The sequence below is a fragment of the Misgurnus anguillicaudatus genome, chromosome 3 (genome assembly GCF_027580225.2).
Source record: "Misgurnus anguillicaudatus chromosome 3, ASM2758022v2, whole genome shotgun sequence".
NCBI lineage: Eukaryota > Metazoa > Chordata > Actinopteri > Cypriniformes > Cobitidae > Misgurnus > Misgurnus anguillicaudatus.
This window is the reverse complement of record NC_073339.2, coordinates 11,414,991-11,430,020: the sequence shown is the minus strand read 5'-3', so window position 1 is coordinate 11,430,020 and position 15,030 is coordinate 11,414,991. Positions and strand designations below refer to the sequence as shown.

At 41.7% G+C, this 15,030-nt stretch overlaps 1 protein-coding gene across 7 annotated transcripts in view; it reads left to right on the top strand.

Annotated features, from left to right (window-relative positions):
• The window catches only part of bcl9 (BCL9 transcription coactivator), a 141,401-nt gene extending 129,958 nt beyond the window's left edge, over positions 1-11,443 (top strand). For 6 of the 7 annotated variants that reach the window (XM_055204597.2, XM_055204599.2, XM_055204600.2 and 3 more), the window contains 6 exons: positions 4,348-4,458; positions 4,839-4,998; positions 5,768-5,867; positions 5,953-8,245; positions 8,521-8,799; positions 8,896-11,443. In XM_055204597.2, the coding sequence (XP_055060572.2) occupies positions 4,348-4,458; positions 4,839-4,998; positions 5,768-5,867; positions 5,953-8,245; positions 8,521-8,799; positions 8,896-10,013 (4,061 nt within the window). In that variant the 3' untranslated portion in view covers positions 10,014-11,443. The remainder of the gene's footprint in view (positions 1-4,347; positions 4,459-4,838; positions 4,999-5,767; positions 5,868-5,952; positions 8,246-8,520; positions 8,800-8,895) is intronic. The other variant, XR_012365600.1, reaches the window with a different exon arrangement.
• Positions 11,444-15,030: the final 3,587 nt, after the last annotated feature.

The window sequence follows — 15,030 nt, the reverse complement described above, 5'->3', positions numbered from 1 at the left end:
ATTATTTAATGAATATATCTTTCAAAAACTGAAAATTTGCGTTACACTGTCAGTTAAGGAGTGCCATCTGATACGGTCTAACTTATACACGTGCTCCCCCTTGTGTTTTTTAAAGAGATGTGCAATCATTGCGGTGATCTGAAATCATTCCGATGAGGTCAAACAATCACGATGAGACGGTTATTTAATCATTGTGACAGCCCTATGCGAAGAAGTGGATTATTTTCTTTAGTAGAGGTTTTTGCCCAAAAAGTTTGCATGTTTTGCAGTGAATGACTAAAGTGACATTTGTGAAAATAAGGCATTTCAATTACTGAATAAAAACATTTTCATTGCCATTTAAAGTAAATTACCGAACCTAAAAATAAATGCTCATTTACAACAAAATATGTCAGGTGCACTTAAGAGGGTTTTGCATCTGAAACTTCTCAATTGTATTCTGATATACCACAGTACTAAATTATTACCATGTTACCACCATATGCATGGTTATCATTGTACCTTTAAGTAGAGATGGACCGATATATCGGTCGATAAAAGCAATTTTCACACTTTTGGCTATCGACCGATAGTTTAAAACAGCCAATAGTCATGGCAGATATATTCTGTCAATCAAAAGAGAACATGATAATGCAGTAGTCATTATATGAATAAATCGGCAGGTGTCATTCTGAATAATCGGTATTGGCTGGAAAAATTAAATATCCTTGCATCTCTACTTTTATGTGCTTTTGTGTACTATTAAAGTTTTGATAATCTTGGCTGGAAATGTAGTCGACTTAAGGCATTCATAACCAGCATGTGCAGCTGTTAAACGTAATTAAAACCCTCTTTAAACGACTGGATTTGCACGCTTGGTTTCTATTGACTGAAAGTAAATATTTCGCTTCCTTCAGCACTCTGTATGTTCGTGTATCCTGTTACTATTTTTCTGCCTCAGAAAGCACTTTTGATTCAGATGTTTTGCCTGATTCGTTGAAAATATAACCAACTTGAGTGATTCATTCACAAATTGGGAATCGCTAGTTCTGATTTTATTCAACCTTCTGATCCTAATGTTTCTCTAACAGTTTGTACTGCTACTGAAAAGCTTTTAGTATTTAAAATATGTAAATGTATATTCATATCTTTTGAATGCTGACGCCGATGTAACGCAACTTGTTCATGTGTACTGAAGTTAACCCAAAGCCCAAGCCATTTGGCCGAGGAGCACAAACGTACATAACCAACCTGTTTGATTTCTTATTGTATACTGATGTGCTTGTATGTACACAAAGAGACGGCTTATTGGGCCTTTTCGCTGTGCGTTTTTGTTTGTTCAAGCTGTTGAGCTGGCCATTTGTTTGAGAGTTGCGTGTTGTCTGTATACAGGAAGTCTGGTGATCCCATTTGACCCCAATGTGTCCCGGATTCATTGAGATTTTGTGGTCTGGGAACTAACCACAGTTACAGACATTAACAGTAGTGGTACTTTGTTGTCATAGTTACACGTCTTTCTAATGTCTTGTTCACGCTGCAATTTATCCAAAAAGATGTCTTGTTGTTTGTAGTAGGCATTCTTGCTGCTGAATGTCCTAACGTTGTTAGTGGTTTTAAAATATTTAATCAGAAAGGCAATGTGTTGCTGTAAAAATGAAATGTCATTCTGTTTTGATGGCAATTCATTTTCTTTATGATTAAAATTAACATTTCATAGTAAAATATGTATTTTTTTCGCTATTGCATATTGAGAGCAAGTAAAACGAATTTCTGATCTACCTGTATTAGGAAAACACACTTAAGTTGAACACTAAAATATTCCTACACAATTTTCCAAATTTTTAATATATCATCTGTAAATGGGTAGAGTCGTGTAATTAAAGGGATAGTTCACCCAAAATGTTTTGTCATTTACCCTCATGTTGTTCTAAACCTGTATGCAAGGACGTTTTTCATGGAAATGCCTTTCAATAAACGATGTTGCGTTAAATTCGAGTTTTAGACTGTTACATGAAGATCATACAAAAATGCGGTAGGTGGCGCCAAATACACATAACCAAGTTTACCTGGACTGAAGCAACCTGATGAACTACAGTCGTTTACAGTAAGGCAGAATTCTACTATTAATGAAATATTAAAGGTCTCGTTCTTCCTGTGTTTTTGAAGCTTTGATTGTGTTTACACTGCGCAATATAATGTGTTCATGTTTCACGTGTAAAAATAAAGCGTGGTATTTTTCACAAAATTTACTTATCTGTATGTCACTATTTTCACTGTCCTCAAAACGGGCTGATGTCTTCCTTGTTCTATGAAATCCCTCCTTCAGAAATACGTAACGAGTTCTGATTGTGTAGTTTGTTTAGTGTGTTGTGATTCGATAGCAGCTTAGCTTGCCGTTAGCTTAGCTGGCGACTGACGTATTCCTGTGGGCGGAGATTAGGTAAAAACTGTTCTACTGACATCATTAAACCAGGAAGTAGAGGGCTGTAGTCCAAACCGGCCGTTTGCTGTAGGCTTTAAAAGGGGTATTCTGTTAAAGGAAATATATCACCTGGCAGTGAACTTTGAGCTTTATCATTTTACAGGTATTATTTATGCTATTATAGCAGTATTACACACTAACTAGGGTTTAAAAAAATCGGATCAGAAAGAACATGACCTTTAAATAGGCTACTTGTTTTTTCACATGAGATGGATAGCCTAGGACAGGGATGGGCAACTTCGGTCCGGTCCTGCCTAAAAGTTTCTAATATGCCTAGTAAGACCTTAATTGGCTGCTTCAGGTGTGTTTAATTATGGTCGGAGCTAAACTCTGCAGGACACCGGCCCTCCAGGACTGAAGTTGCCCATCCCTGGCCTAGGCTAATTGTTATCAAATCCAAATTGACTGCAGGTTATATATGGTACTGTATGCCATATGAAAAGTATTAAAGAATCTGGTGAACCAAACTGGTCCCCTTTAACGTATGAAAAGTATTTTAAAATTAAAGCATTTTTCTTATAGAAAATAGAAAAACCGCTTGGCGGTTAGCGGTTGTTGCTCGCGCTTGGCGGTTGTTGCTCGGGCTTGGCGGTTGTTGCTCACGCTTGTTGAGCGCGGTTGTTGCTCGCGCTTGCTGGTTGCTGCTCGCGCTTGTTGCTCGCGCTTGGCGGTTGTTGCTCGCGCTTGCCGGTTTCGTATTGTCCCAATTTAAGATGTCCCTGATTATAAGACAACCCCTTCCAAAAGTGTACCTTTTGGGAAAATTACTTTTGAAAACCACTCTGGTCTTCTATAAGAAAAATGTTGTTCTTATAGCATTTGCTGTAGGCTAAGCACGAGCAACAAGCGTGAGCAACAACCGCCAAGCCCGAGCAACAACCGCTAACCGCCAAGCGCGAGCAACAACCGCTAACCGCCAAGCGCGAGCAACAACCGCTAACCGCCAAGCGCGAGCAACAACCGCTAACCGCCAAGCGCGAGCAACAACCGCTAACCGCCAAGCGCGAGCAACAACCGCCAAGCGCGAGCAACAACCACCAAATGGTAAATGGACCATTTATAAAGCGCTTTTAAAGACCAATGGCCATCTAAAGTGATTTACATATTGCCTCACGTGTCATCCATGCAAGGCACCATCCAGCTCATCAGGAGCAGCTGGGGTTAGGAGTCTTGCTCAAGGACACCTCGACACTTGGTCAGGTGGAGCCGGGGATTGAACCACCAACCTTCCAATTTGTAGACAACCTACATATACCACTCAACCACTGCCGCCCCAAGTGCGAGCAACAACCATGTCAATCGCCATTCGCTGACATTTTTATAAATTCTTAAAAATAATAAATATTTTTTAATATTATTTAAACTAAACGTTTTTGGCCCTGCTTGTATGAGTTTCTTTTTCTGTTGAACACAAAAGAAGGTATTTTGATATGCTGGTAACTGGCCCCTTTGGTTCCATAGTATTTTCCCCCACTATGGAAGTCAGTGGTTGCTGGCAACGGTGTATTGAAATATCTTCAACAGAATCAAGAAACTTACACGGGTATAAAAGCACATGAGGGTAAATGATGACAGAATCATTTTTGGGTGTACTGTTCCTTTAAGAGGAGTGAAGTTGTTTACATTGTCTTATCCTTCTTGTCTGCACTTGACTAACTAAAGTATCTCACAGGAGACCACTCATATGATCAGGAATAGAAACTCGGAAGCTTTTTACAGTGTCTTGAGAGAGGGAGTTCATAGCCTGTTGCTAAAACAGTGTAACCCTAGTCCACCACTTTTGATTTGTTGCATTTTTTTATTCTCTCTCTGTCTGAGAAACCATCCTTACAATGCACCTCATAACCATCTCATGGACAATCTTTCTTTCTTCTGTCTTCCTGAAGAACTAGGTAGTAGAGCGAAAAGGTTATGTGTTGGAGAGCGACGGTTGCCTTACAGCGGTGCAGATTGGTGTTCAGGTGGAGAGAGCGACGATGATGACACGGGATTCTTCAGTATGTATTCTCAACATTTTTGTTTTTACAGTATTTCAATTTAAGATCTGCAATGCAGTTGAGCTTGAAGTATGAACATCCTGATGACAATTTTTATTGTAACATGGCACAAATTCAATATGTATAATCGATATTAAGTATCAAACATAAAGAGTACAGCATTACATAACATAAACAATTTAATATGAGTAATGTAATTTGCAAACAATATTTAGAAGTCTTGCCTACAGTTCGCTGCTTGCTACAGTCAATAAAAAAAGATTGCAATGTATTGCAGTACTTGGGAATCCCTAAACAGAAGGAAAGGCAATATGCTATAATCTTATTGTAATCGTTGCTCTGTGATGATTATCTTTTAAACTTTTATGTTCTTTGCATAGACTGTAACTCTTCAGACATAAAGCCAGATCCAGGCTCTCTTTCTGCCTCCACGCCAACCCACAATACAGTTGGAGGACAAAGCACAGCGTCTGAACTGGGGAGCGGGCAGAAACCTGGGTCAAAGGTTGTTTACGTCTTCACCACAGAGATGGCCAACAAGTAAGTATTAAGCCATTTTAATAATCGGTGGTGCTTGTTGCTTGATTGATAGAATGTGCTTTGTATTTGTCGGGGAGAAAAAGTGTAATGCCTAAAACGTAAATGGTCCAAGTATCGGCAGAAGACAAGCAAGGTTACACATTTTGATAAAAACAAATGATATATTTTAAAATAACATGCACTGAGGACTTACTGTAAGGCTAGAGCATAAAGAACGTTGTAATTTTATATTTAAGGACTGCATGAACATGCACCGCTGACGTGCCATGGTCTTGTCAGGCTAGTAAAGGCAAAGCCCATCTTTATCTTTTTTACTCTCTCTCTCTCTCCACACAGTTAGTGAGGTCTATTTCTCCCTTTGCTGAGCTAAAGTCTAAACCTATAGTAATGGGTAGAAGATGAAGTATGCGCGCATCAACAGCAACATGTTTGCCTAAACTAGAGACCCTCATATGGTAGACTGTGGGATGCCAAGCATTAGTGGCAGCCTGTGTCAAAAACTCTGTCAGACATGCTGTGGCCATAAGGAGTCTCACATAGAAGTGCCATTTCTGCCATCAAAATAGATTGGACTGAGTCTGGTGTTCTTTTGCTAGTGGTGTTCTGAATGTGGATCGGGAGATTGCATATAAAGTTTTCCCTTTTGCCGTTTTAAGGACTGGAGTGGAATAAAATAAGTGTGAACTCTGGCTTTTAAAAGTAAACTTGGCAATGGTTTTCACCAATAACAGCTGCAGTTATTAATTCTGCGTATTTGTGTATTTTGCAGGGCAGCAGATGCAGTCATAACAGGTCATGCAGAAAACATCATCACTTATCACATGAATAATATCTCTAACGGCAAGGGTGGAAAGCCTCAGCTACCCCTGGTGAGCAAAAGGGAACCATTTTGCGTTTGCTACTAAGTATCAAGCATTTAAAAAATAATCTTATTTAATTTATGTTTTGTTTTAGAACAATCAGATTGGGTCCCTCAGATCTGACACAAAACAGCAGGGAGGTTCGTCCCAGCAACAGCCCTCATCTCACTCTAGTGACCAGAACCACCAAGCAGCCTCTAAAGTAGCGCAGTCAGGCCAGCAGCAGCAACCTCAAGCGCAACCCACCCAACCTCAGCAGCCAAGCCAGGGGGCCAAACCATCTAGCCTTCCTCCAGACAGTGCACCTTCAGGGGGTATGGACTCTAAGAGCCTCCCTAGCAGTAGCCCACAAGATGGTGCTGGATCCCATGACGGTAGCAATTCTGCTGGGACACCTGGTAGCCAGGCCTCTAACCAGCCTCCAAATGCTGGTCCTCAACATAGCTTCCCATCCCTAGATCTGCCTAAAGGAGCAGATGCTAAGCTTACTGCTCAACATCACCAGCAGCTGGCTCATGAGATCATGTCTAGCATGGGGGACAACAGTGAGGGACTTTCTCAAGAGCAGCTAGAGCATCGTGAGCGTTCCTTACAGACTTTGCGTGATATACAGCGCATGCTCTTCCCAGATGACAAAGAGATGGCTTCCATGGGTCAAGGAAACATGGGCGGACCTCCACCCAATGCTGCAATGTTGGAAGGGGTCCCCAAGAAACAAGAACAAGGGCCTCTTCAAGCCATGATGGCCCAGTCACAAAATCTTGGGAAAACTTGTGGCCCAGGAGGGCCACGTCCAGATGGACCCCCCTTTGGCCCGCCAGTTCCTAGAGACATGAATTTCTCCCCAGATGACCTTGGACCTCCTCCGCAGGGTCCAGGACCTATGAACTCACATCCAGGCCAGGGTGGAGAGCATGGAGACCACATGACACCAGAACAAATGGCCTGGCTAAAACTGCAGCAGGATTTCTATGAGGAGAAAAAGCGCAAACAGGAACAGATGCAGCACAGACCAATGGGAGACATGATGCTTCATCAGGGTGGACCTAGAGGGATGATGCGAGGTCCACCACCACCCTACCAGATGAACCCTGGAGAAGTCTGGGGCCCTGGTGGCCCTGAACCATTCCCTGAACAGATGAACATGGGCCCCAGAGGCATGCATCCACACATGCAGAGGATGCCTGGCTTCCCAGGTATGATGAACCCTGACATGGATGGAGGGCCCAATTCTATGCCCAGACCGGGAATGAACTGGCCTGATGATATGCCCAAAATGGGAGATGGGAGGGGGTTTCCACCTGGCCAAGGAATGTTTGGTGGTCCAGGTGGAAGAGTAGAAAGATTTCCCAACCCTCAGTCTGTCCAGGATGCTATGTTCCATCAGGGTATGGGTGATAAACAAGGCATGGGGCTTCCACATGGCATGATGATGGAGATGAATCGAATGATGGGTAACCAAAGACCTATGGAGCCTGGGAATGGGGGTGGCATGATGTTTCCCAGAATGCCAGTTGATGGCCCCATGAGCCCCTCCTCTAGGATGGAGTTTGTAAAAGGACTTGGCCGTGACATGGGTGAATTTGGCATGGGACCTGGAAATCTTAATGTAAACATGGGGCCTAATCCTCAAATGATGCCCCCCAAGATGAGAGATCCAACCATGAATCTTAGTCCAGAGGAAATAATGAAGATGAGGCAAGGTGGAGGACCAATGCCTGACAATGTGGTTGTTACATCACAAAGAATGATGCAAGGGCATCCTTTCCCTGACCAGCCTCACCCAGGTGATCTCAACATGGGACCTAATCGACAGTTTCCTGGCATGGGTCCCCAAGGCCCTGGGAATCAAAGGGGTCCCAGAGGCGAGCCCCCTTTTGGCCCAGACCAAAGAGGAGGTAATGTTGGTGGAAATGGTCGTCTCAGTCACATGCCTCCTTTACCTCCCAACCAAGGTCCCAACAGCTCAGGCCCTCCACCTGGTCAGAGAAATATAGGTCGAAAACCCTCAGACCTGAGTGTACAGTCTGGCCCTGGGAACTCGCCCAATGTCAACCCGCTGAAGTCACCAACACTGCGGCAGGTCCAGTCACCTATGCTGGGCTCACCATCAGGTAACCTCAAGTCCCCACAGACACCATCCCAGCTGGCTGGCATGCTTAGTGGACCATCAGCTGCAGCCGTAGCAGCAGCGGCGGCAATTAAATCTCCTCCCATGATGGGATCAGCAGGGGCATCACCCGTCCATATGAAGTCTCCTTCCCTTCCTGCCCCCTCTCCAGGCTGGACATCATCACCCAAACCACCCATGCAAAGCCCAGGAATTCCTCAGAACAAGCCTCCCCTTAGTATGACATCACCAAATATGATGGGCAGTGTAGAACAAGGTAAAACAAATTAAAATCCTACCTCACATCTGTACTATGCCTCAATTATTTTGTTCTTGTACATGTAGATGCAATCTTTATTCATTGTGCTGAATTAACTTATTGTGTGTTGCGGATTTATTTGTTTATTATAACTGCAAATTTTACTATTACAGCTGTACCTTTTTATTGGGTTTGCAACCATTGACCCAATATGCGTCAAAGATAAGGTCACTGGTTAATGCTGATCTTCCTTCCTCTTCTTATTAACGCCTTTCTTATACTCACCTTTCCAGGTGGTAATCCTTCAGCTCCTCCATCCAGTAGTTCCACCAGTCAACCAGGCTCCATCAATGTTCCAGGAAGTCTTCCATCCAGCAGCCCCTACACCATGCCCCCAGAGCCAACGTTATCCCAAAATCCTCTTTCGATTATGATGTCTCGTATGTCCAAGTTTGCCATGCCGAGCTCTACACCCCTCTACCATGACGCAATCAAAACTGTGGCCAGCTCCGATGACGACTCGCCGCCTGCTCGATCTCCAAACCTGCCATCTATGAACAACAGCATGTCTGGTAAGAGACAACATGCAGTGTTGTGTGTAGTCTTAATGTGACATTTTCCAGAGTCATTAGCCACAATATGACAATGTTTTTATTCTTATTTCTTAGGAATGGGTTTAAACCATCATCCAGGACATCCTCGAATGATGACGCCCAACTCTTCTGGCCCCATGCCTTCTCTCAGCCCCATGGGGATGAATACTATGGGCTCTCAGCCACTTTCCCATGGTATGCCAAACCAGATGCCCTCACCTAACCCCATGGGCCCCAGTATGCCTCCTCATGGTGGGCCTATGGGCCCAGGCATGATGCCTCATGGTATGATGATGAACCCTGTCTCCCAAGACCCTGGCATGGGCAACAATCAGATGATGTCACAAGGACGCATAGGTCTTCCTCATCGAGGACAGGGCTTCCCCCCGGGGCAGTCACCTCCACAGCAAGTTCCCTTTCCTCACAACGGTCCTGGGCCCCAGGGTGGCTTCCCTCATGGAATGGGTTTCCCAGGAGAAGGTGGTCCACTAAGCAGAATGAGCAGTATGCCTCATGGGCCTGGTGGAGAGCCAGGTATGTGTAAACCTAACACCCCAGGAGGACAGGAGTTCAATAACATGCCGGGTGTCTTCAATGATTCGGATCTGCATGAGGTGATGCGACCAGGTGCATCAGGCATCCCCGAGTTTGATCTCTCTCGGATTATTCCTTCAGAGAAGCCCAGCCAGACTCTGTCCTACTTCCCTCGTGGTGGGGACGCCCCTGGTGGGAAGCCACCCCACCCGTCCGGCCCACCTGGCTTCCCCCAAATGCAGGGGATGATGAGTGAGGGCAACCCAAGGATGGGCCTCCCCATGCAGGGAATGGGAGGTCCTCCAGGCCCTGGACACATGGGACCACAGGACATGCCCATGGGTAACCCAGGCCATAATCCCATGAGGCCCCCTGGTTTCATGGGTCAGGGTATGATGGGGCCGCAGCACAGGATGTTGTCTCCTGGGCAGCAGCCAGGAATGATGGGAGGCCCTGGAATGATGCAGGGAAAAGAGAGGCCGATGTACAACCACCCTGGGCCTGTGGGCTCTCCTAATATGATGATGTCACTACAAGGGATGAGTGGTCCTCAGCAGACTATGATGATGCCTTCTCAGATGAGGCCTCGAGGTATGGCAGCTGATATGGGCATGGGATTTAATCCTGGCCCCGGAAACCCTGGGAATATAATGTTTTGAGCCTCCACTATAGTTACGAACCATCTAAACGTCGTAACCTGTGAAATAGAAACACCACCATAAAGAAATACAAAAAGAAACTCTGTGTTCTTATAGAGATGTGTGGAAACCAGGACATTTTCTGTGCACATACACACACATGGGTAGAACAAGGTTTATAGCTTACACAGTGATGGGTAACTGTCACATACTCATGGATGTGTTCACAGGGAATCCTTTCCAGTGGTTAATGTCATTTAACAGATGGAAGTGTGAGAGGCTATGTGTGCTTTCCTCAGATTTGGACTCAGGCACAGTTTGGAATAGGCTTTTTTATGGAAACTTGGGAATGTAAATGGAATTCACAAGACTTGGTAGCGTCAAGGATATCTGCTTGATTTTGTGGATACGTTGCCACATATAAAGCCTACAGCAAACCAAGTATGAAAGTCTAGAGGTGTCATTGTACTTTTATACATGGGTGGAAACCAAGACTGTTGGATAAAAGAACTGAACGAACAAACGTAAAAAAAAAGGAAAGTCAAGGAACCTTTTGTCACAAGGTGCACCCTCTTGGCTATATGTTTACATCTCATTGCATCACTTCCCTCCAGACAGGAAATGCTCTTTGTATGTGTGTACTGTACTTGTGTTGTTAAAGGGATTCTACCAGTGGTTTCTATAGGTTTTTCCATCTTCATTTGTAAAGGGGGGATCGAGGTGGTCGTTTGTGGCCAATACATGACACAACACCACAAAATACTGTGTACTGTGGGGCGTACAGAATATTTTAAATTTAAGTTTCTTTGCTACTCCAGTGTATGATAAAACCAAACTAAGACCTCATACAGATCATAGTATTATTAAAAAAGCACAAACAAGAATTAACTGTAAAGAATAAAGTGTTTTTCTTTTCTCCTTTTTTTTACTGTAGAGAAAAACACTTTGAGAGTCAGTAGGAGCAGTAATCAGATGTATGCAGTGTGGTCTCCCGGTCCTTGTTTTAAAAACGTATGTAAGCTGGTCTGGGTACAGGTAAGGGGGTGACTATGAGGGGCCCCCCCATAAACCAGCACTCAACTCTGCAGTGACGCTCAGGCTACTGTCTGCATACCCGTGTCTATCCGACAAGGACTGCGGTCAGGCTGTCGCTGTTTGCCACCACTGCGGAATTTTTTTTTTTTTAATTGCTTGGCTGTGTACAGCTATACAGTGCAGCGCTGACAACATCTGAGCTACTGGAGGGTGGGCTTTTTTGTTTTGTTTTTTTTGTAGAAAAGACATGATTATTAAAACAAAAACAGAAAAATGCTAATAGGTTGTCTTCTTGTCCCTGCCCCCTCCTGTGTTGATGCTCGTCATGTGTAACTCCATTGAATTTGGTACTGAACCACTTCCTAAGGCTGGGCTGTGGTGTTGGACGACAAATAAAATATATTGTTTGGTATAAACAGTGTCTCAATGTCTGTGTTTGTCATAGAGGTTTAATTGTGTTCTTATGCCCCCTGCTGGGTGTGTTGCTCATGCTTTCTTTGTTACAATTTTAGGTAAAGGCACTTTTTTGCAGAAAGCCATTATTTACCTTTTAAACAGTTTATTGTTCGTGATCTGGTAACGGGATTGTTTATATAATGGTATTGGGATGGTGTGCATTGGGTTTAATGATGGGTTAAAGCAGTGGCTCTGAAACTTTTTTGGCGTGCGCCCCCTCTTGTGTAGGGTGTATCCTTTTGTGGCCTCCCAAAGAAAATTCATGACATAAAAACATCTTAGAATTTGAATGAAACAAAACGGGGTGGTTTCCTGGACAGGGATTGGCTTAAGCTACGACTAGGCCTTAGTTTAATTAGGAAATATAACTAGTTTTAACAAACATGCCTTATTAAAAACATTATTGTGTGCATTTTGAAGCAAAACAAAGAGCACTGATTTGTTTTAAGATATGTCAGTGCAAGTTGTTTTCGGTTTGGACAACTCTTACATTTATTTTAGTCTAGGACTAGTCTAATCCCCTGTCTGGGAAACCGCCCCTATATGATATAATGTAGTGCTGTTGGTTAGTATCCTTATTTTTCCAGAGGTTTAATTATAAAGGATTTATGATAAAGTCATGTTTTTATAAAATGTCAAAACTGGGTCTACTGGTACTATCTTGCGAACCTAAGAGGGGGACCCCCCAGTTTGAGAACCACTTGGTTAAAGGTGCCAAAGAATGCATTGAAATGTTAAATAGTTCTCTAAATAAAATGTATGTGACTTAATAATTACGTGCAAAAATTATCCAGAGATGGTTTAGATGTCCATTTACAACCCTAGGATTTTTCCTTAAAAGTAAATGAAATGCCATTACCTTATTTGAAAGGGTCATTAATAATAATGTTGAGCTCTGCTCTGATTGGCTGTTTCTCAGAGCAGTTCAGTTCAGTAGCTCTGTGTGTGTGCAACAGACCTTATGTTTAAACCTATATCAGACGAAGCTACAGATTTTGAGGAATAATCAAATATTCAGAGATTAGAAATTGACTTTTCTGTGGGGTACGTTTTTTTTTTCAGTATGGACCTGCAAAACGTAACTGTAACGTCAATAGTAGAACTTCTGCCTAAACCTTAGCATATAGCATAAATTAGCATGTAGCGCTAACTCAGCAGTCACAACTTTTTTTTTAGCATTGTAATAACATTGTAATAATTTTATGTTGGGGCGTACATCATGACTGTAACATCACAGTTGGTGTTATATTGAGATTGGCCTGTTTTCCAGCAGTCTTGTGTGCACAAGGTTTACATAACAAGGAGGAAGCAATCGTGTTTAAGGCTCACAATATGTGATTATCATGTACAGAGCTCTTATTAGTCATCTATGCCTAAATAAATACAGTTTTACATTCTACTGCACCTTTAAAGGGATAGTTTAAAACTGAACATTGTTTCGGCATTTATTTGCCTTCATGTCATTTCACCTGTATAACTTCATTTGTTCATACGACAACAGAAGACATTTTTAAGAACAGGATAATCAAACAAAATTGATCCACTGACTTCCACTTTGTGAACAAAAAATATATTTTGTGTTTTATAGTAAAAAGACTCATTTACAGGTTTTAAATGACGTGTCAAATTAAAGCATAAGCTTAAATGTTGATATTTTATTTATTTGTGAACTATCCCTTTTTTGCAAACTATTTAGCGATTATGGGGGTAATCAAGGAACTTTTTTTTTACTTGGTATGTGTTAAATGGATCCTACACTTTTCAAGAAAAAAAATCTTAGTATTTCTGTCTTGTTTTCAGTAAAAATATCTAAAAATTCTTATATTAAGATGCTTTTTCTTGATGAGCAAAACGAACCAAGATAATAAGTCTAGTTTTTAGACCAAAAATATCAAATTTATGCAATTTTGTGCATCAAACAAGAAAAAAAAATCTTGAACATTTTTCTTAAACACTAAATTTAAAAAAGAAATTGCTTACCCCATTGGCAGATTTTTTGCTTGTTTTATGCACAAAATCCCTTAAATGTTATATTTTTGGTCTAAAAACTAGACTTATGGGTCGTTTTGCTCATCAAGGAAAGCATCTTAATTTAAGAATATTTAGACATTTTTACTAGACAAAAATACTGAGACTTTTTTTCTTGAAAATCTTTTTTGCAGTGCAGTGGATGTGTGAAACATTTCTCAATGACAAACAAAGGTAATGATGCGTTGACACAAAACTTTACTTTCACCAAAATTTGCATCATGTGACCCTGTCATTAAAATCCAGGATAAAGTCTCAAAATCGAAGTATGAGACTTGAAGCATCAAAGTTTGATTTTAATCATTGATTTCAATCTTACTCTGTCAATATTAAAGATATCAAGGTTATATTTCACAAAATGTTCTTTACATTATATAGGAAGATTTTATGTAGAAAACTGGGTTTTCACAGACTGGTTCACACACAGCAGTGGGTTAACAAAAGAGTTTAGTGTAAAGGGAAATATTATGCATTCTTAAAGGGATAGTTCACCCAAAAATAAAAATTCTGTCATTTTCTTACACTCATGTTGTTACAAATCTGTATGAATTTCTTTGTTCTGATGAACACAAAGGAAGATAATTTGAGAAAGTTTGTAACAAAAACGATGAGCACAAGTCACGTCCATAGTATTATATTTTCCTACTATGGAAGGGAATGGGGCTCATCGGTTTTTTTAATGTTATTTTGGGTGAAGTATCCCTTTAATTCAGATTCTATTGTGAATGGAAGTATTTATAATTTTCGAGTTGGTTAATTATTCATTTGTATACCTAGCGAGCTGATCCCTTTAACTCGTCCACAGCACAAGCTCCCGTTCTGTCCACTGTCACCATTCCCAAGCTCCTTTAAAATAAACATGGGCTGAAGTGTTGTACTCATCCAGACAGAGTCATGGTGAAGTGCTCTCGGGCTAATTTTAGCTGGGGTTAAGATAGTTCAGCAGCTGCTGGAGACTGACTCGCTTGTTTGGTTCTTATTTATCAGCGAGCACGAAATGTAACACCATGACAGCACGTGAGCTTTTCTTGCCTGACGTTAACCCCCACGTGTTGAGTGAAGAGGAATTGCGCCATCTAGTGCTGGTGGCATGATATCTGTTGATTGATATTTTTAATTGAAAGGAAAAATGCATGATGTGAAGCTGAGATTTTACACAGTACATGTAAAATAAGATGTTTTTAAACAACTTTACTCTCAATTCATAACGAAAAATGCTAATAAATGCAGTGAAGATGGTTTATATCTTTCTAGAGCAGGGGTCTCCAACCTTTTTGTAAGCAAGGACTACCACAATGAAAAAAATAATCTGGAGGGCTACTTTTTAAAAATAGTATTTATATACCGTAGTATAATATATTTTATAGTGTTGTAGTCAAGACCACCTAAACTGAGACCAAGTCATGACCAAGCAAGTGCAAGTCACTGCATTAAAATACTTATGATAAAATGTGGAATATGCAAATGATTAGGCACTTCTTGTCTGTTTGTGTGTGTTGCGTGTGTGTGTGTGTGTGTT